This window comes from Tympanuchus pallidicinctus, unplaced genomic scaffold (assembly GCF_026119805.1).
Source record: "Tympanuchus pallidicinctus isolate F22 unplaced genomic scaffold, pur_lepc_1.0 scaffold18, whole genome shotgun sequence".
NCBI lineage: Eukaryota > Metazoa > Chordata > Aves > Galliformes > Phasianidae > Tympanuchus > Tympanuchus pallidicinctus.
In genome coordinates this window covers 2,956-24,423 of record NW_026294699.1, presented here as the reverse complement: position 1 = coordinate 24,423, position 21,468 = coordinate 2,956, and the positions used below count along the sequence as shown (strand labels likewise).

Below are 21,468 nucleotides of genomic sequence, written 5' to 3'. Positions count from 1 at the left end.
TCAGTGATGAGGTGCAGATGTGTCACTTGTGGGGCACTGGGGGGGTACCTGTCATTTGTGGGGCTCTATGCGTCACTTGTGGGTCACTGCGCTGGCACTTGAAGGGTACTTGTGGGGCACTTGGGGCCACTTGTGGGTCACAGGTCACTTGTAGGGCGCTCTGGGGCACTTGTGGGGTACTTGTGGGTCACTGCTGTGCCACACGTGGAGCACTGGGGTTGCACTTCTGGGTCCCAGATCACAAGGGGGGCTCTTTGTGTCACTTGTGGGTCGCTGTGGGGCAACTGTGAGACCCTGACTTGTCACTTGTGGGTGACTTATGGGACATTGATGTGTCACTTGTGGGGCACTTGCTGGTCCCTGCAGTGTCACTTGTGGGTCACTCCTGGGGCACGGCAGTGCACTGGTGGGTTACAGGTCAACTGTGGGGCTCTATGGGTCACTTATCATAGAATCATAGAATCACAGAATCACTGAGGTTGGAACAGAGCTCAAAGCCCCTCCAGTCCAACCGTTCACCTCTTACCAACAGCTCCCACTGAACCACGTCCCTCAACACAACATCCAGCCTTTCCTTGAACACCCCCAGGCTTGGTGACTCCACCACCTCCCTGGGCATCCATTCCACTGCCTGACCACCCTTTCTGAGAAGTAATACTTCCTCATGTCCAGCCTGAATCTCCCCTGCTGTAGCTTGAAGCCATTCCCTCTGGTCCTACCACTGATGACACGAGAGCAGAGGCCGACCCCCAGCTCACTACAGCCTCCCTTCAGGCAGTCATAGAGAGCAATGAGGTCTCCCCTGAGCCTCCTCTTCCCCAGGCTGAACATTCCCAGCTCCTTCAGCCTCTCCTCAGCAGCCCTGTGTTCCAGACCCCTCACCAGCTTTGTTGCCCTCCTTTGAACACGTTCCAGGGCCTCAATATCTTTCTTGCAGTGAGGGGCCCAAAACTGGACACAGCACTCGAGGTGCGGCCTCACCAGTGCTGAATACAGGGGAACAATCACCTCTCTGCTCCTGCTTGCAACGCTGTTTCTGATGCAAGCCAGGCTGCCATTGGCCTTCTTGGCCACCTGGGCACACTGTGGCTCATGTTCAGCCCAGCATCCATCAATACCCCCAGGTCCATTTCCTCTACGCCGTCCTCCAGCCACACCGCCCCAAGCCTGCAGCGTCGCCTGGGGTTGTTGTGGCCGAAGTGCAGGACCCGGCATTTGGCCTTGTTGAAACTCATCCCATTGGCTTCAGCCCAGCTCTCCAGCCTGTCCAGGTCCCTCTGTAGGGCCTCGCTACCCCCAGGCAGATCCACACTTCCAGCCAATTTGGTGTCATCTGTGAATTTACTGAGGCTGCACTCGATGCCCTCATCCAGGTCATCAATAAAGATATTGAAGAGGACAGGCCCAGCACCGACCCCTGGGGAACACCGCTCACGACCGGTCGCCAGCTGGATTTGACTCCATTCACCACCACTCTCTGTGCCCGGCCCTCCAGCTCCTCACCCAGCCAAGAGTGCAGCCATCCAAGCCTCTGGCTGCCAGCTTCTGCAGGAGATGCTGTGGGAGATGGTGTCAAAGGCTTTGCTGAAGTCTAGGTAGAGCACATCAACAGCCTTTCCCTCATCCACCAGATGGGTCACCGCATCATAAAGGAGATCAGGTTGGTCAAACAGGAGCTGCCCTTCGTGAACCCATGCTGCTGGGCCTGATCCCCCGCTCATCCCGCATGTGCCGTGCGATCTCCCTCCAGACAATCTGCTCCATTCTGTGCAGCTTTGGGGCGCTTGTTTCAAAAAGGAGCATAGAAGTAGAGAATTAATATTTTGGCTAACAACAGCGCTAAGAGCCAGCGCACCTCAATTCAGCCACCAAAAACCCGGGTACCCAGTCCAAAAGAGAAAGGCAGCCCACGGAGGCAGAAAGGTGTTTCCAAATTACGATTCACCCCAACCTGAAAGGAGGGCCTAAAAGAAGCGTCATTGAGAGCCGTGCCATTAATTTCTCTTGGATCCTGTACCAGTGGATCGGTGCCACCTGCCTTCGGGAATGGCAAAACTGGAGCCTTAGAGGGCGACACAGAGCCCCAGCAGACCACTCTGCACCAAGGTTTGGACTACAGCCTTATCAGAGGCTGTAAGAGGCTGGCGAGGGCAGGACGGCGCTGCCTATGACCAATGAGAGGCACACGGGGGCGGGATGGCGCTGCTGATGACTAATGAGAGGCTGCTGAGGACAGGACAGCACTGCCAATGACCAATAAGATGCTGGCGGGGGCGAGACTGCGCTGCCAATGACCAATGAGAGGCTGGTGATGGGGGGATGGCGCTGCCACTGACCAATGATAGGCTGGCAGGGGCGGGATGGCGTTGCCGATGACCAATGAGAGCCTTGCGAGGGTGGGACGGCTCTGCCTATGGCCAATAAGAGGCTGGTGGGGGTGGGACGGAGCAGCCGTTGACCAATGAGAGGCTGGCGAGGGCGGAACGGTGCTGCCAATGACCAGTGAGAGGCTGGCGAGGGTGGAACGGTGCTGCCGATGACCAGTAAGATGCTGGCGAGGGCGGGACTGCGTTGCCACTGACCAATGAGAGGCTGGCGGGGGGTGGGACGGCGCTGCCGATGACCAATTAGAGGCTGGTGAGGGTGGGATGGCGCTGCCGATGACCAATAAGACGCTGGCGGAGGCGGGATGGGACTGCAACTGACCAATGAGAGACTGGTGTGGGCGGGACGGCACTGTCGATGACCAATGAGACGCTGGTGGAGGTGGGACAGCGTTGCCACTGACCAATGCGACGCCGGGTCTGGGTGAGCTCATCCTGCCTGGTGGACTTGGTGTGAGCCGTGCGTGGCGCAGGGTGAGGGAAGAGCTGCACTGAGCTCGTGCCAACAGTTGCTTGTTCCTAGCACCGCCTGGTTCCTGCTGAAACACAGCTTAGAAACTCGCTCTGTTTCAAACAGTCGAGGATGGTTCCATTCCCACAGCTCAGCCCTGAAGTCTTGCTGGCTAAATTCCCCTCAACTGTGTCAAGCAAGATGCAGAGCATGTGAGCAAACGCTCCACAGCTGTACAGGACAGCATCAAAGGGTGGCTTTGAATGAGCTGGAAGGCGTAGCTGCTTGCTGGGGAATTGTGCAGCCATAAAAGAACTTCAAAAGCATCTCTGACTCTGACATTAACACCTCATCGGCCCCATCTCACTGCCACGTCTAGTTTCCAGTGCCCGCAGGTCTGACCAACAGCTCTGCTTCGAGGTGAACCGGAACTGGATTCAGGCATGTGGCCCTGAGAGAGATCTGTGCCCTGGAAGGGAAAACCACAGGTGAGAGCCAGGATCAGAAAGCGGCAGCACAGCCATCGCAGGTCCGGGAGCTGCTGTGTTTTTCTCAGATTTGCTTATCCGAGCCGCTGCAAGAAGAGCAGCTCAAAACAACCATGTGCTCAGAGGTGTGTCTATGGCAAAGGACGCAGTCGTAATTAGGAGCAGCTCCCTGTATTGAAACAGGCAAACAAAAACCCCAGAAAGCAGGTACGGTGAACTCAGAAAGATTCGCTGCCACACTTTCACCAAGCTTCACCTGCTTGCAAAACATCATGATGGTGACGGTTTTCTTCTTGTCAAGTTTGGGCTTGCACATTCTCAGCACCCAGCACCAGGGTGCCAGATTCTAACCTAAGCCCAGGATTCTGCTGTCCCCTTGCCGTAAAAGCATATTTCAAAGGACTTGGAGAAGGCCTGCATTTGATCCAGGTGTCTGACCAAGATAAAGCTAATGGAGGAAGACACTCACCTGCTCCATCTGCAATGTCAGGTCCAGATGTGGAGCAGAAGAGGACGTCTGTGTGGTCGATGATGAATTCCACCACAGCTGACTGCGTCTGCAGTTCCGTGCAGGCAGCTCTCCCGCTGGCGCAGGCAGACTCGCTCTGCTGTGATCTGTAGAAAAGGCAGGTTTTAGAAGTCATTCAGCCAAGATCGCTTCCCCAGGTCTGAACTGTTGCAGCCCAAAGCTGTCAAACTGGGCTCCAGAGACTTCTGCAGTGGGCAATCAGTGATGCCACTGAAGAAGTTCTCCTGTCTGATCAAGGACACACCAGTCCCATCTAAACAAGAGAGCAGCAATGCTCAGCTAGAAATTGTGCCCACGTGGGGTTGGAGAACAGTCCAGGCTCCTGCTCTGCTGTCAGCCACTCACTGCACATTTTACAGGAGAAGAGCACATGTGGTGCAGAAGAAGGGAGGACTGCTTTATTTTACTGGAGAACAGATGTAAGCGTTGAAATGGAAAAAGAAGTTGACCTTAAGAGGTTTGGAGCCCACACAATGGCTAAGTTCTTAGCGTGCATGTTGGTGACAGAGCTGTTCGCAGACAGACAGGCCAAGTGTCTCATCAGGTGCCCTGGAAAACAAGAGAGGCAGATGTTCACCATGCCGTGCTGCCACTCACAAAGCAAACCTCAATTCACACTAGTTGTTATTACTGCTACTGTCGCTGAAGAGGAAGTAGATCCAACTTGACCAAGCGCCACGCTGCAGCACCCAGCCCCAGCACAGCACAGCCACAGCCATCAGCTGCACCAAGCGTGCCCCCGTGCCCAGGAACTGACCCCACAAATTAACCCCATGCAGCGTTTCAGCACACCCAGGCATCCCGTTGCTCGCGTGAGACAAAGCCTGGAATCGCACCATTGCCCTCTGAAGTGCAGCAGGGCTGAGCTCAGCAGGCTGAGGGCAGCACTGACCTGTAGTGAGGAGCGGGCAGCTGCTGGATGACGTCCCGCATTCTGACCAGCCGCTCCTCCTCTGTAGTGGCACCAACAGCATCCTGGAAAAGTGCAGAAAGGGATTGAGACACAAATCAGGCGAGATACCTGCCGCAGGGTCGGGAACCATGGGCACAGCGCGCTGCTGGTCAGCATCGAGGCACATTTTATACCTTCCAAGAGGCCTCTGGGGAACATAGCGGCACGCAGCTGGTGCCACCGAGACCAAGGAGTCCAAGCAGCGGGCTGCTTTACAGCCAGGTTGGGCAGCTCAGCTCCTCGCAGTGGGCATTCATCTCCAAGTACACTTGGCTATTAATCCCATTCCCGTTGCAGAAATAGTTGGGGAATAGCAAAAAACAAACAAACAAACAAACAATGCAGGAATTCTCGCAAGCATCGTGAATATGGAAATAACCACCTCCTGGGGCCACCAGAAGTGGCATCAGCACGATGCAGGATGTGGCAAAGACATGCGAGTAAACCCCATGGGGCTAACAGATCGCTCTTTCCTTAAAATCTAAAACAGTAACTCTAAAGACCGTGCAGAAGGGTAACCCTTCACAATTAGCAGTAATACTGAATAGTACCACTTAACCGTAACCCAAAGCAGGATCAGGCTGAGCTTGTCTGCTTCCAGGGCTTCGCTTCGTGTAAAAAAACGAAGAATGCTCTACCCCTTGCTCTGAATGCTGTGTCCATGCCTTTGGATCGAGCGACAATTCGATGCGCTGTGCTTCTCCATGGCTCCACGTCTGCGTTCTGTGACAAGAGTCAAAGGGAAAACGCTCTGAAAAGGGAACGGGAAATGCGAGGAGCGACAGATGTTGTGCTCCTTGGGAGCACAATCGAAATAGTAGGGAGCGCTGTAGTCCGCACCGCGTACAGAAAAAACCCCATTGAAAGCACTGGAGAAGGCAGGAAGTCTTGGCAAGTTCTCAGCATCGGAATGGCACTACATGCTGTCGCTGTTTGTAAGCGGCACCGCGGCGAACCGCTCCGGAGCGTTTGCCGTTGCTGCACGAGTAAACGCGCTTATCCCCAATGCCGCTTGCAGCCTCCAGCAGCGGTCTCGTTTTTCTCGGTCGCTGGGAAAGGGCGACTGCAGTCGGCTGCTTTTCTCCGAGTACCGGGCTCTTCTGCACACATACAAACAGAGATGTTCGGACTTCGCCTCGTGTAAAAATACGAAGATTGCACTACGCCTGGCTCTGCGTCACCATATGCCTCATCTCTTATGCCTTCAAGGTGGCACAGTGGCAAAGGTTATGTTTTTTTTAATGGAGGAGCATTAGCACAGCTCTGCTGGGTTTAATGGGGGAACACTGGAACAACCCTGCATGCTTCAATGGTGGCACATGAGCACAGCTCTCTGGGTTTGATGGTGGCACATTAGCACACCTCTGCTGTCTTTAATCCAGCAGAGCTTCGTTGTTCTTAATGGTAACACAATTGACAGCTCTGCGCTGTTCAATAGTGACACCTTGCACAGCTCTGATGGGTTGAATGGTGAAAGACTGGCAAACATATGCTGGGTTTCATGGAGACACACTGGCTCATCTCTTCTGGGTTTCCTGGTGACGCATGGCACAGCTGTGCTAGGTTGAATGGTGGCATAGCTCTGCGAGGCTTAATGGTGGCACATTTTACAATCTTTTGGTGGGCGTTTTTCCTCTAGGTCCCTTGCCAGTGCTCCCGACTTTTTTGAACGTGCTCCCTGAGAGCACAACATCTGTTGCTCCTCAAATTTCCAGTTGCCTCTGAAGAGAGGGTTTTCCCTTCTACCCTTGTGGCCACAGAATGCGCAAGTGCAGTCACGGAGAACCACACTGCAACAAACTGTCGCTGGATCGAAAGGCCATGGACACAACCTTCAGAGCCAGGCGTAGTGTCACCAGCAGAGCTGTGCCAGTGTGGCCCCATTTTACCCTGCAGAACTGGGACAACGTGTCACTAAGAAACCCTGCAGCAGAGCTGTGCAGTGTGCCTCCATTAATCCCAGCAGTGCTTTGCCAATATGTCACCACTAACCCAGCAGAGTGGTGCCAGTGTGTCAGTAATAAACCGAGCAGAGCTGTGCAATGTGCTACCATTCAAACAAGCAGAGCTGTGCCAGTGTGCCCCCATTCAACACCACGTAGCCGTGCACTATTCCACCATTCAACCTAGCAGGGCTGTGCCAATGTGTCCCCATGAAATCCAGCAGAGCAGTGCCCGTGTGCCACCAGGAAACACAGTAAAGCGGTGCGTATGGGGACGGCTGAGTCACAGCCTGAACCTCTGATTGATCAGCTGAGGCGAGCAATGAGTCAGCCAGAGGAGCTCAGGTGAAGGCAATTCAGCTGTGCTGCCGGAAGCCAGGCTGCACCCCTCCTAGACCTATTGAAGAGCTGGTTACTAGTGGGAAAAGATCTCTTCTGGAGATCGCCTCTGCTGGTGTTCGGTGAGTGAGGCCACAATGGGGGTCAGCCTTCTGTTTGTTCTCTTTTGTTATCATGGTCTGCTTTGCTTAACTCTGTTTACTTCGTGATTATAACATCCTAATATTCTTTGACTATCCACTTGGCGAGCCAGGCAGGCCAAATGTACTAAAATGTACATCATGTCTTTTCTTGGTAATTTGTATCAATGGGTCAAGGGGGAGAACAATACTCTTCTGGAGAAAATGATTCCAGATTTGTGGGATCCCCCTGTTATGAGCTAGCAGTTCCCATTATGAAATGGGGTCCCTTAGGCGTTGTGGGCAGTATCTCCCCATATCGCATGGCGGATTACTTTCAAGGACTTAGCAAGGATGTGCTCATCACTAAAGAACGCATTGGTACAGCCCTGCTTAGTTTAATGGGAACATATTGGCAAAGCACTGCTGGGCTTACTGGTGGCACATTGGCACAGCACTGCTGGGTATAATTGGAACACCTTGGCACAAGTCTGCTGGCTTGAATGCTGGTACAGCTCTTCTGGTTCTTGTAGTGGCACAGCTCTGCTGGATTTCATGTTGGCACGCTGGCACAGCTCTGCTGTGTTTACTGGTGGCACGGTTCACAGCTTTGCTGGGTTGAATGCTGTCACATTCCTCTACTCTAATGCCTTTCAAGGTGGCACAGTGGCAAAGGTGAGGTGGTTTGAATGGGGGAATATTAGCGCAGCTCTGCTGCGTTTAATGGGGGAACACTGGAACAACCCTGCATGCTTTAATGGTGGCACATGAGCACAGCTCTCTGCGTTGTCAGGAAAGATGCCTTCTGCCAAAGCCCTGAGCCACCCACTGCCAAGCAGGTTGGTACGTTCCCAGGAATGACAGGGTGCAGACCATGGATGCACAGCTACGGGATGTTGGTAAAGCCCAATCTCCTCTATCTTTCCCTTTTCCATCCCCATTTCCTTTCTGTCCCCGTTCCACTTCATCCCCTTTTCCTCCGCGTCCCCGTTTCCCGCCTCTTCCTCCCCCTGCCTTTTGCCCGCCTTTTCCCTGCCCGTAACTGAGCCATAAGTGACCCACAAGTGGCAAAGCAGGGACCCACAAGGGACCCATGGAGCCCCACAATGACGTATGACCCACAGGTGCCCCCCCCACGCCCTACAAGTGATCCATAAATGGCACAGCAGGGACCCACTTCTGCCCCCCCAGTGCCCCACAAGTGACCCACAAGTCACTCAGAAGTGCCCAGTAAGTGACCCACAAGTGGCCATTATTACTTATTACTTATTGCTTATTACTTATTATTTATTTTTCATTATTTATTATTTTTTATTTATTTATTTTCTTTTATTTTTTATTTTTATTATTTATTTCTTATTTTTTTCTTATTTTATATTTTTCTTTTCTTTTCTTTTCTTTTTTAATTTATTTTTTATTTTTATTATTATTTCTTAATTTTATTTTTTATTTTTTATCTTTTTTATTTTTTACTTATTTTTTAATTTCTTTTAATTTTTATTTTATTTGTTACATTTTTTTTCTTTTATTTTTTATTTTATTTTATTTCTATGTTATTTTTATTTCACGGTCTCTTCTGCCGTCGTGTGGCCAAAAATGGGTACTGCAACTATTTTCTTTTTTTTTTTTTTTTTTTTTTTTTGCGACGAGCACGCGGTGTGCTGTCCGGCAACGCGCATGCGCAAAATGGCGGGGATGTTCGTGCATGCGCAGTAGGTCATCAAATGCAGCGCATGCGCAGTGCTGTATGGGAACTGGCGCGTGCGCAGTGCTACGGCACAAGTGCGCATGCGTGGCAGAAACGTGCGCGTATATAAAGAGCGTCAGCGGCCGGATTTCCGCATAGGTGTTGCTTTCATGGGACTGCTGGGGCTGAGCTGCTGCGCGCCGCTACCGCCATCGCAAACCTCCGAGCCACTGCGAATTGCTTCGAATTGCTGCAAATCGCTCCGAGTTGCTTCGAATTGCGCCGAGCCGCTCGGAATCGCTCCAAGCCCCTCCGCGCCGCTGCGAGCCCCTCTGAAGCCCTTCGAGCTCCTCGGAAGCCCTCCAAGGCGCTCCATGGCACGCCGAAGCGCCGTGAGCTGCTGAGAGCCACTCCGAATTGCGCCGAGCCGCCACGAGCCACTCCAAAGCGCGCCGAGCCGCTCGTGTTCCACTGGTGCTGTGCGGGCTTTGAAACAGCTGGCGAGCAGCGTAGGGCTGGGGGTGGAAGGGGACGTTTGCTGGCTCCCGGGGCGGCGAGGGGCAGCGGGGAGCCGAACCGTTCAGTTCCCGGCTGGGCTCCAGGCTAAAACGGCGGCAATAGACGGGGGGTTTCCCAGGGTAGAAGGGGAGAAAACGGCTGAGCCGGCGGTGTGAGAATCGGCTCCTGGCCCGGAGCAGCAGCGCTCTGTGGAAGCAATGGCTGCCGCGAATTGCTGGGCGCGTGTTCGCTATGAGTGGAGGACTGAGCACCATAGAGAGCAGCGGAGGAGCTGCGCAGAGTGGTCAGAACGGCGCTTCCGCGTTGGTGGACGCATGCATCGTGCCGCCTGTGGGCCTCAGCAACGGGCAGTGGCAGTTCCCCGCATCGGCCACGCGGTAACAGCAGAGAGCGCGGCCACCACTTTGCTGCCGGCTGAATGGCGGGGCTCGGCGGCTCGGTGAGTCACTTGTGGGGCACTTGTGGGTCCCTGTGTGTAACTTGTGGGTCACAGGCTGCCGTGGGTCGTTTGTGGGGCACTGGAGGGGCACTTGTGAGTCATAGATGACTTGTGGGATGCTGACGGGGCACTTGTGGGGCACAGGATGCTGTGGATCATTTGTGGGGCACCAATGGGGTAGTTCTGAAGCGCTGATGGGTTACTTGTGGGGCTCTAGGGGGTCAGTTGTGGGGTGCTGATTTGTGTCTTGTGGGGCACTGGTGGGGCAATTGTGGGACTCCATGGGTCACTTATGGACCACTTCTGGGGCGCTGATATGCCCCTTGCGGGTCACTTGGGAGGCACTTGTGGGTCACAGGGTGCTGTGGGTCATTTATGGGGCTGTGTGGAGCAGTTATGGGGCGGTGATGTGTCACTTGTGGGTCACTGGTGGGGCGCTTATGGGTCGCTTATGGGACACTGGTCGGCTCTTGTGGGCCACTTGTGGGTTGCTGATGGGGCACTTGTGGGGCGCTGCTGTGTTTGTTGTGGGGCATTTGTGGGTCACTGCGCAAGGGAGTTGTGGTTCACAGGTCACTCTGGAGTTCTCTGGGTCACTTGTGTGGTGCCATGGGGCGCTTATGGGGCACTTAAGGGCACTTGTGAGTCACTCATGGGTCCCTGCAGTGCCACTTGTGGGGATCTTGTGGGGCACTTGTAGGGCACTGACGGGGCATCTGTGGGTCTCTTGTTTTTCAGTTCTAGGTCACTTGTGGGTCCCTGCTGTGCCACTTGTGGGGCACTTTTGGGGCACTGGGGGGGCACTTGTGGGTCGTAAGCGACTTGTGGGGAGCTGATGGGGCACTTGTGGGTCACTGGGTGCTGTGGGTTACTTGTGGGGTGCTGATGGGTTACTTGTGGGGCCCTTTTGGGGCTCTAGGGGGGCGCTTGTGGGTCACTTGTGTCACTGGAGGGTACTTGTGGGGCACTTAAGGGCACTTGTGAGTCACTCATGGGTCCCTGCAGTGCCACTTGTGGGGATCTTGTGGGGCACTTGTAGGGCACTGACGGGGCACCTGTGGGTCTCTTGTTTTTCAGTTCTAGGTCACTTGTGGGTCCCTCCTGTGCCATATGTGGGGCAGTTGTGGGGAACTTGTTGTCTCTTATGGGTCTCTACTAGGGCACTTGTGGGGAACTTATGGGGCGCTGGTGGGGCATGTGTGGGGCGCTGATGTGCCACTGGGGGTGTACTTATGGGGCACTGGGGGGGCACTTGTGGGTCACAGGTCACTTGTGGGGCGCTGATGGGTCGCTTGTTGGGTACTGGTGCGCACCTGATGTGTCACTTGTGGGGCTTTGTGGGTCACTTGTGGGTCCCTGATGTGCAACTTCTGGGGTGCTGATGTGGCACTTGTGGGGCGCTTTTCGGGCACTGATGTGACAGTTATAGGGCGCTGCCATCTCAGCTGTGGGGCGCTGGTGGGGCAGTTGTGGGTCACTTGTGGGGCGCTGATGTGTCACTTATGGGGCACTTGTAGGTCACTGCAGAAGGCAACTGTGGGTCACAGGTAACTCTGGAGCTCTTTGGGTCATTTGTGGGGTGCCATGGGGCACTTATGGGGCACTTGAGGGTCACTTATGGGTCCCCTCTTCACCTTCCCCATCCCCTTTTCCCCTTTCCTTTTCCTTGTTCTCATGTCCTGCGAGAAAAGGCGGGGAAAAGGCTTTCCAGAAGGCACAAAGGTGTCACTTACCCCTCTGCAAGGATCAGGGCGCAGCAGTACAGCAAATCAGGGGGGCCAAAAGGCAAACAGCATCTGGTGGGGGACTGGGCACATGGGCAAGGCATGAAGATAGATACCTTCGTGTCCAGGAACGCCCACACCTTTACCAGGAACAGGACACGTTCACTGCGGAACCTTGGACATCCCAAAATGCCTGCTACTTCTGGGGCTGGAGTCGCCAATCCTACAAAGAAAGAAGAAAGCCTCACACGCCATCCTCAACAAAGTGGGCTAGAAAAGAAAGGTGGGCATTGGACAAAGCCCAAGACGAGGACAGCACTCAGCACAAGCCTGTTTAGGAGATACCTCTGTTTTTGGCACCTCACTTGGTCACAAGTGGGCCCGGGGCTCATGGGAACTCCAGCGAGGCACCGCCAGGCAACACTGAAAAAAGAGAAGAGAAACAGAACACACGTGTAGCAAACACTACAGGAGCCAAAAGGAATTGAACCTGCCATTTATTGAGAGCAAAAAGAAAAAAAAAAAAAAAAAGAAGAGAGACAGAAGGAAAGTGTAGCAAATGCTATGGAAACCAAAAGAAATCAAACCTACCTTTTCTTAAGAGCAGCAGGTGGCACTGGCATCCCATCAGCACTGGGCAGAGCTGAGCATGGGGAAAGGAACAACACCCGGTGACAGCAACGGGAGCACGAGGGACAAGCGACACCAAGCCCCAAAGGACCTGAGCGAGCGTGTCAAACAGGAGACGGCAGGGATCCACGTACCTTGGCGCAGAGCCTCAGGAGCGGACACTGGCATCCACCAGCGGCTGTGCTTTCCTGCTGCATCCAACAAAGCCTTTCTCGCAGTCCTCACACTGCTTAGAAGAGCAAGCCGTGTCCGGAACCTCGAGCCAAACAGAATGCGACGAGCAAGGAGCTGGGCATCAATCTCAAGGCCAGCAAGTCGGTCCCTCCCAAACCTCACTGCTCACCCAACCCCACTGACACCAGAAGCCCAGGCACACATCTGAGCCCTGCCATTCCCAGCCCTTCAATGAGCTCAGGCAGGGCTCGGGCTCCACCCACTCCCACCCCCGGCTTCATCGCACCCACCTGGGCTTCCACCCTGCACCAGCTTGTCCATCATACCTTCACTCTCTTCTGTAACAGGATGAGGGGGAAGAAAGAAGAGAGAGCAAAGAGGAAAAAGGGAATAGGGGACAGCAGAGAACAAAAAAGGGGGCGTGGAAAAAAAGGGAAAAATGGGGTACAGGGATAGAAGAAAGGGGACGTGAGGTGGGGGGAAGCGGAGCTGGGGATGAAGAAGAGGAAAGGGGAAAAAAGAACAGGAGAATGTGAAGAGAAATAAGGCTGGGGGGAGAAAAAGGGATCAAAGAGTGCAAGAAGAGATGAGGGAAGGCGGGGATAAGGCGGGATAGCAGGAAGTGCATGAGAAGGAAAAAAGGAAAAGGGGGACGAGGGAGGAAAGAAAGGAAAAGGGGGACGAGGGAGGAAAGAAAGGAAAAGGGGGACGAGGGAGGAATCAGGGCCGTCGCACGCAGCAGCGCTGTCCCGCTGCGTGGGAACGCGAGGAGGCTGTGAGGCTCCCAGCTGCTCCCCTCTGTCCTCCTGCCGAGCTCAGCACTGCAGAAGGACTGCCGGATGAGCAGAAAAACAAGCAGCGGGAAGGTCACAAATGGCAGGGGGGTAATGAAGCAATTCAGAGGCTGTGTCTGTGTTAATGCTGAAAACCTGAGAGCCGCAAGTTCCGACTGCACGTTGGTTAAGAGAGCAGTGGTGAGAAAGCAATGAAGCAATGAAGGCCTGCGTGTGTTTGGGCAGCAAAGATGTGCGTCTGCTGGCTGTTTGTGCGAGTGGTGAAGCGTCGCCAAAAAGGGGAAGCTGCAGCGCTCAGCCAATGAGGAGCCAGGGCAGGAAGAGCTCAGCAGCGGGCAACGGGGGAGCCAAGACGCAGCGCTGCTGCTCGGGGCTCGGCTGCTCGCAGGAGCCGCTATCGCACTGTGAAAGGAATGGGCTTTGGAAGAAAAGGGGACGATGGGTAAGGAAAAAGGAATGGGGTCAAGGGGTGGGGGCGGGGAAAGGAAGGGGGAGAAAAAGAGGAAAAGGAAAACAAAAAAGGGGGACGGGGAGAAAAGGGAGATGGGGAGGAAAAGGGGTAAAGAGGGTGAAAGGGGGAGTGGGGATGGGGTCAAAAAGAAGAAGAAGGGGGCGAAGAAGAGGAGAGTAAAGGGGGCCAAAGGGAAAGGAAGACAAGAGGGGAAAGGGGAAAAGAAGAATGAGAAAGGGAGGAAAAAGAAAAGGAGATGAGGAGGAGAAAAGGAGAGAGGAGAAGAGGGGGACAAATGGGCAAAAAACAGGGAGATAAAAGGGGGGAAGGGAGAGTAAAAAGGAGACCTAGAAGGAAAAAACAGGACATGAGAAGAAAGAAGAGGAAAGGGGAAAATGGGCCGGGGGAAGGCGGGCAAAAGGCGGGCAAAAGGCGGGCAAAAGGCGGGCCAAAAGGCTGCTGCTGTCCAATGAGATGCTGGCGGAGGCGGGATGGAGCTGTCGATGACCAATGAGACGCTGATAGGGCGGGACGGTGCTGTCGATCACCAATGAGAGACACATGAGGGCGGGACGGCACTGCCGCTGACCAATCACAGGCTGGCGAGGGCGGGACGGCGCTGCCGCTGACCAATGAGAGCCTGGCGAGAGAAGGACGGCGCTGCCGGTGACCAACGAGAGGAAAGTGGAGAGCGCTTTCCGGAAGGGACAAAGGTGTCACTTACCCCTCTGCAAGGATCAGGGCGCAGCAGTACAGCAAATCAGGGGGGCCAAAAGGCAAACAGCATCTGGTGGGGGACTGGGCACATGGGCAAGGCATGAAGATAGATACCTTCGTGTCCAGGAACGCCCACACCTTTACCAGGAACAGGACACGTTCACTGCGGAACCTTGGACATCCCAAAATGCCTGCTACTTCTGGGGCTGGAGTCGCCAATCCTACAAAGAAAGAAGAAAGCCTCACACGCCATCCTCAACAAAGTGGGCTAGAAAAGAAAGGTGGGCATTGGACAAAGCCCAAGACGAGGACAGCACTCAGCACAAGCCTGTTTAGGAGATACCTCTGTTTTTGGCACCTCACTTGGTCACAAGTGGGCCCGGGGCTCATGGGAACTCCAGCGAGGCACCGCCAGGCAACATGGAAAAAAGAGAAGAGAAACAGAACACACGTGTAGCAAACACTACAGGAGCCAAAAGGAATTGAACCTGCCATTTATTGAGAGCAAAAAGAAAAAAAAAAAAAAAAAGAAGAGAGACAGAATGAAAGTGTAGCAAATGCTATGGAAACCAAAAGAAATCAAACCTACCTTTTCTTAAGAGCAGCAGGTGGCACTGGCATCCCATCAGCACTGGGCAGAGCTGAGCATGGGGAAAGGAACAACACGCGGTGACAGCAACGGGAGCACGAGGGACAAGCGACACCAAGCCCCAAAGGACCTGAGCGAGCGTGTGAAACAGGAGACGGCAGGGATCCACGTACCTTGGCGCAGAGCCTCAGGAGCGGACACTGGCATCCACCAGCGGCTGTGCTTTCCTGCTGCATCCAACAAAGCCTTTCTCGCAGTCCTCACACTGCTTAGAAGAGCAAGCCGTGTCCGGAACCTCGAGCCAAACAGAATGCGACGAGCAAGGAGCTGGGCATCAATCTCAAGGCCAACAAGTCGGTCCCTCCCAAACCTCACTGCTCACCCAACCTCACTGACACCAGAAGCCCAGGCACACATCTGAGCCCTGCCATTCCCAGCCCTTAAATGAGCTCAGGCAGGGCTCGGGCTCCACCCAGGCCCACCCCCGGCTTCATCGCACCCACCTGGGCTTCCACCCTGCTGCTGCCATCCTGCACCAGCTTGTCCATCATTCCTTCACTCTCTTCTGTAACAGGATGAGGGGGAAGAAAGGAGAGAGAGAGCAAAGAGGAAAAAGGGAATAGGGGACAGCAGAGAACAAAAAAAGGGGGGTGGGGAAAAAAAGGGAAAAATGGGGTACAGGGACAGAAGAAAGGGGACGTGAGGTGGGGGGAAGCGGAGCTGGGGACGAAGAAGAGGAAAGGGGAAAAAAGAACAGGAGAATGTGAAGAGAAATAAGGATGGGGGGAGAAAAAGGGGTCAAAGAGTGCAAGAAGAGATGAGGGAAGGCGGGGATAAGGCGGGATAGCAGGAAGTGCATGAGAAGGACAAAAGGAAATGGGGGACGAGGGAGGAAAAAAAGGAAAAGGGGGACGAGGGAGGAATCAGGGCCGTCGCACGCAGCAGCGCTGTCCCGCTGCGTGGGAACGCGAGGAGGCTGTGAGGCTCCCAGCTGCTCCCCTCTGTCCTCCTGCCGAGCTCAGCACTGCAGAAGGACTGCCGGATGAGCAGAACGACGAGCAGCGGGAAGGTCACAAATGGCAGGGGGGTAATGAAGCAATTCAGAGGCTGTGTCTGTGTTGATGCTGAAAACCTGAGAGCCGCAAGTTCCGACCGCACGTTGGTTAAGAGAGCAGTGGTGAGAAAGCAATGAAGCAATGAAGGCCTGCGTGCGTTTGGGCAGCAAAGATGTGCGTCTGCTGGCTGTTTGTGCGAGTGGTGAAGCGTCGCCAAAAAGGGGAAGGGGAAGCAGCAGCGCTCAGCCAATGAGGAGCCAGGGCAGGAAGAGCTCAGCAGCGGGCAATGGGGGAGCCAAGACGCAGCGCTGCTGCTCGGGGCTCGGCTGCTCGCAGGAGCCGCTATCGCACTGCGAATGGAATGGGCTTTGGAAGAAAAGGGGACGATGGGGAAGGAAAAAGGAATGGGGCCGCAGAGGAGGGGGGGGGGGGGAAAGGAAGGGGGAGAAAAAGAGGAAAAGGAAAACAAAAAAGGGGGACGGGGAGAAAAGGGAGATGGGGAGGAAAAGGGGTAAAGGGGGTGAAAGGGGAAGTGGGGATGGGGGCAAAAAGAAGAAGAAGGGGGCGAAGAAGAGGAGAGTAAAGGGGGCCAAAGGGAAAGGAAGACAAGAGGGGAAAGGGGAAAAGAAGAATGAGAAAGGGAGGAAAAAGAAAAGGAGATGAGGAGGAGAAAAGGAGAGAGAAGAAGAGGGGGACAAATGGGCAAAAAACAGGGAGATAAAAGGGGGAAGGGAGAGTAAAAAGCAGACCTGGAAGAAAAAAACAGGACATGAGAAGAAAGAAGAGGAAAGGGGAAAAGGGGCCGGGGGAAAGTGAAGAGAAAGGCGGGCAAAAGGCGGGCAAAAGGCGGGCAAAAGGCGGGCAAAAGGCGGGCAAAAGGCGGGCAAAAGGCGGGCAAAAGGCGGGCAAAAGGCGGGCAAAAGGCGGGCAAAAGGCGGGCAAAAGGCGGGCAAAAGGCGGGCAAAAGGCGGGCAAAAGGCTGCTGCTGTCCAATGAGATGCTGGCGGAGGCGGGATGGAGCTGTCGATGACCAATGAGACGCTGATAGGGCGGGACGGTGCTGTCGATCACCAATGAGAGACACATGAGGGCGGGACGGCACTGCCGCTGACCAATCACAGGCTGGCGAGGGCGGGACGGCGCTGCCGCTGACCAATGAGAGCCTGGCGAGAGAAGGACGGCGCTGCCGGTGACCAACGAGAGGAAAGTGGAGAGCGCTTTCCGGAAGGGACAAAGGTGTCACTTACCCCTCTGCAAGGATCAGGGCGCAGCAGTACAGCAAATCAGGGGGGCCAAAAGGCAAACAGCATCTGGTGGGGGACTGGGCACATGGGCAAGGCATGAAGATAGATACCTTCGTGTCCAGGAACGCCCACACCTTTACCAGGAACAGGACACGTTCACTGCGGAACCTTGGACATCCCCAAATGCCTGCTACTTCTGGGGCTGGAGTCGCCAATCCTACAAAGAAAGAAGAAAGCCTCACACGCCATCCTCAACAAAGTGGGCTAGAAAAGAAAGGTGGGCATTGGACAAAGCCCAAGACGAGGACAGCACTCAGCACAAGCCTGTTTAGGAGATACCTCTGTTTTTGGCACCTCACTTGGTCACAAGTGGGCCCGGGGCTCATGGGAACTCCAGCCAGGCACCGCCAGGCAACATGGAAAAAAGAGAAGAGAAACAGAACACACGTGTAGCAAACACTACAGGAGCCAAAAGGAATTGAACCTGCCATTTATTGAGAGCAAAAAGAAAAAAAAAAAAAAAAAGAAGAGAGACAGAATGAAAGTGTAGCAAATGCTATGGAAACCAAAAGAAATCAAACCTACCTTTTCTTAAGAGCAGCAGGTGGCACTGGCATCCCATCAGCACTGGGCAGAGCTGAGCATGGGGAAAGGAACAACACGCGGTGACAGCAACGGGAGCACGAGGGACAAGCGACACCAAGCCCCAAAGGACCTGAGCGAGCGTGTGAAACAGGAGACGGCAGGGATCCACGTACCTTGGCGCAGAGCCTCAGGAGCGGACACTGGCATCCACCAGCGGCTGTGCTTTCCTGCTGCATCCAACAAAGCCTTTCTCGCAGTCCTCACACTGCTTAGAAGAGCAAGCCGTGTCCGGAACCTCGAGCCAAACAGAATGCGACGAGCAAGGAGCTGGGCATCAATCTCAAGGCCAACAAGTCGGTCCCTCCCAAACCTCACTGCTCACCCAACCTCACTGACACCAGAAGCCCAGGCACACATCTGAGCCCTGCCATTCCCAGCCCTTAAATGAGCTCAGGCAGGGCTCGGGCTCCACCCAGGCCCACCCCCGGCTTCATCGCACCCACCTGGGCTTCCACCCTGCTGCTGCCATCCTGCACCAGCTTGTCCATCATTCCTTCACTCTCTTCTGTAACAGGATGAGGGGGAAGAAAGGAGAGAGAGAGCAAAGAGGAAAAAGGGAATAGGGGACAGCAGAGAACAAAACAAGGGGGTGGGGAAAAAAAGGGAAAAATGGGGTACAGGGACAGAAGAAAGGGGACGTGAGGTGGGGGAAGCGGAGCTGGGGACGAAGAAGAGGAAAGGGGAAAAAAGAACAGGAGAATGTGAAGAGAAATAAGGATGGGGGGAGAAAAAGGGGTCAAAGAGTGCAAGAAGAGATGAGGGAAGGCGGGGATAAGGCGGGATAGCAGGAAGTGCATGAGAAGGACAAAAGGAAATGGGGGACGAGGGAGGAAAAAAAGGAAAAGGGGGACGAGGGAGGAATCAGGGCCATCGCACGCAGCAGCGCTGTCCCGCTGCGTGGGAACGCGAGGAGGCTATGAGGCTCCCAGCTGCTCCCCTCTGTCCTCCTGCCGAGCTCAGCACTGCAGAAGGACTGCCGGATGAGCAGAACGACGAGCAGCGGGAAGGTCACAAATGGCAGGGGGGTAATGAAGCAATTCAGAGGCTGTGTCTGTGTTGATGCTGAAAACCTGAGAGCCGCAAGTTCCGACCGCACGTTGGTTAAGAGAGCAGTGGTGAGAAAGCAATGAAGCAATGAAGGCCTGCGTGCGTTTGGGCAGCAAAGATGTGCGTCTGCTGGCTGTTTGTGCGAGTGGTGAAGCGTCGCCAAAAAGGGGAAGGGGAAGCAGCAGCGCTCAGCCAATGAGGAGCCAGGGCAGGAAGAGCTCAGCAGCGGGCAATGGGGGAGCCAAGACGCAGCGCTGCTGCTCGGGGCTCGGCTGCTCGCAGGAGCCGCTATCGCACTGCGAATGGAATGGGCTTTGGAAGAAAAGGGGACGATGGGGAAGGAAAAAGGAATGGGGCCGAGGGGGGGGGGGGGGGGAAAGGAAGGGGGAGAAAAAGAGGAAAAGGAAAACAAAAAAGGGGGACGGGGAGAAAAGGGAGATGGGGAGGAAAAGGGGTAAAGGGGGTGAAAGGGGAAGTGGGGATGGGGGCAAAAAGAAGAAGAAGGGGGCGAAGAAGAGGAGAGTAAAGGGGGCCAAAGGGAAAGGAAGACAAGAGGGGAAAGGGGAAAAGAAGAATGAGAAAGGGAGGAAAAAGAAAAGGAGATGAGGAGGAGAAAAGGAGAGAGAAGAAGAGGGGGACAAATGGGCAAAAAACAGGGAGATAAAAGGGGGAAGGGAGAGTAAAAAGCAGACCTGGAAGAAAAAAACAGGACATGAGAAGAAAGAAGAGGAAAGGGGAAAAGGGGCCGGGGGAAAGTGAAGAGAAATGCGGGCAAAAGGCGGGCAAAAGGCGGGCAAAAGGCGGGCAAAAGGCGGGCAAAAGGCGGGCAAAAGGCGGGCAAAAGGCGGGCAAAAGGCGGGCAAAAGGCGGGCAAAAGGCGGGCAAAAGGCGGGCAAAAGGCGGGCAAAAGGCGGGCAAAAGTCTGCTGCTGTCCAATGAGATGCTGGCGGAGGCGGGATGGAGCTGTCGATGACCAATGAGACGCTGATAGGGCGGGACGGTGCTGTCGATCACCAATGAGAGACACATGAGGGCGGGACGGCACTGCCGCTGACCAATCACAGGCTGGCGAGGGCGGGACGGCGCTGCCGCTGACCAATGAGAGCCTGGCGAGAGAAGGACGGCGCTGCCGGTGACCAACGAGAGGAAAGTGGAGAGCGCTTTCCGGAAGGGACAAAGGTGTCACTTACCCCTCTGCAAGGATCAGGGCGCAGCAGTACAGCAAATCAGGGGGGCCAAAAGGCAAACAGCATCTGGTGGGGGACTGGGCACATGGGCAAGGCATGAAGATAGATACCTTCGTGTCCAGGAACGCCCACACCTTTACCAGGAACAGGACACGTTCACTGCGGAACCTTGGACATCCCCAAATGCCTGCTACTTCTGGGGCTGGAGTCGCCAATCCTACAAAGAAAGAAGAAAGCCTCACACGCCATCCTCAACAAAGTGGGCTAGAAAAGAAAGGTGGGCATTGGACAAAGCCCAAGACGAGGACAGCACTCAGCACAAGCCTGTTTAGGAGATACCTCTGTTTTTGGCACCTCACTTGGTCACAAGTGGGCCCGGGGCTCATGGGAACTCCAGCCAGGCACCGCCAGGCAACATGGAAAAAAGAGAAGAGAAACAGAACACACGTGTAGCAAACACTACAGGAGCCAAAAGGAATTGAACCTGCCATTTATTGAGAGCAAAAAGAAAAAAAAAAAAAAAAAAAAGAAGAGAGACAGAATGAAAGTGTAGCAAATGCTATGGAAACCAAAAGAAATCAAACCTACCTTTTCTTAAGAGCAGCAGGTGGCACTGGCATCCCATCAGCACTGGGCAGAGCTGAGCATGGGGAAAGGAACAACACGCGGTGACAGCAACGGGAGCACGAGGGACAAGCGACACCAAGCCCCAAAGGACCTGAGCGAGCGTGTGAAACAGGAGACGGCAGGGATCCACGTACCTTGGCGCAGAGCCTCAGGAGCGGACACTGGCATCCACCAGCGGCTGTGCTTTCCTGCTGCATCCAACAAAGCCTTTCTCGCAGTCCTCACACTGCTTAGAAGAGCAAGCCGTGTCCGGAACCTCGAGCCAAACAGAATGCGACGAGCAAGGAGCTGGGCATCAATCTCAAGGCCAACAAGTCGGTCCCTCCCAAACCTCACTGCTCACCCAACCTCACTGACACCAGAAGCCCAGGCACACATCTGAGCCCTGCCATTCCCAGCCCTTAAATGAGCTCAGGCAGGGCTCGGGCTCCACCCAGGCCCACCCCCGGCTTCATCGCACCCACCTGGGCTTCCACCCTGCTGCTGCCATCCTGCACCAGCTTGTCCATCATTCCTTCACTCTCTTCTGTAACAGGATGAGGGGGAAGAAAGGAGAGAGAGAGCAAAGAGGAAAAAGGGAATAGGGGACAGCAGAGAACAAAACAAGGGGGGTGGGGAAAAAAAGGGAAAAATGGGGTACAGGGACAGAAGAAAGGGGACGTGAGGTGGGGGGAAGCGGAGCTGGGGACGAAGAAGAGGAAAGGGGAAAAAAGAACAGGAGAATGTGAAGAGAA

General features: G+C 54.6%; 1 protein-coding gene and 1 long non-coding RNA gene across 3 annotated transcripts; both read right to left on the bottom strand.

The window, feature by feature from the left end:
* Nucleotides 1-3,604: 3,604 nt before the first annotated feature.
* On the bottom strand, nucleotides 3,605-5,261 carry LOC128079019 (rho GTPase-activating protein 30-like). Its single transcript, XM_052679848.1, has 4 exons — nucleotides 4,939-5,261; nucleotides 4,745-4,827; nucleotides 4,302-4,401; nucleotides 3,605-3,938 (listed from the first exon to the last, which is right to left on the bottom strand). The coding sequence occupies exons 2-4, from the start codon at nucleotides 4,824-4,826 to the stop codon at nucleotides 3,620-3,622; spliced, it is 501 nt and encodes a 166-aa protein (XP_052535808.1). The 5' UTR covers nucleotide 4,827; nucleotides 4,939-5,261; the 3' UTR covers nucleotides 3,605-3,619.
* A 6,744-nt stretch (nucleotides 5,262-12,005) lies between these two features.
* LOC128079224 (uncharacterized) lies at nucleotides 12,006-15,955 on the bottom strand. Of its 2 annotated transcripts, none has more exons than XR_008206043.1 (3): nucleotides 15,433-15,955; nucleotides 15,060-15,224; nucleotides 12,006-12,295 (listed from the first exon to the last, which is right to left on the bottom strand). It is a non-coding gene; the product is annotated as an uncharacterized LOC128079224 (long non-coding RNA). The 2 variants fall into 2 exon arrangements; XR_008206044.1 differs by having other exon boundaries at nucleotides 15,060-15,194.
* Between the last annotated feature and the right edge of the window lie 5,513 nt (nucleotides 15,956-21,468).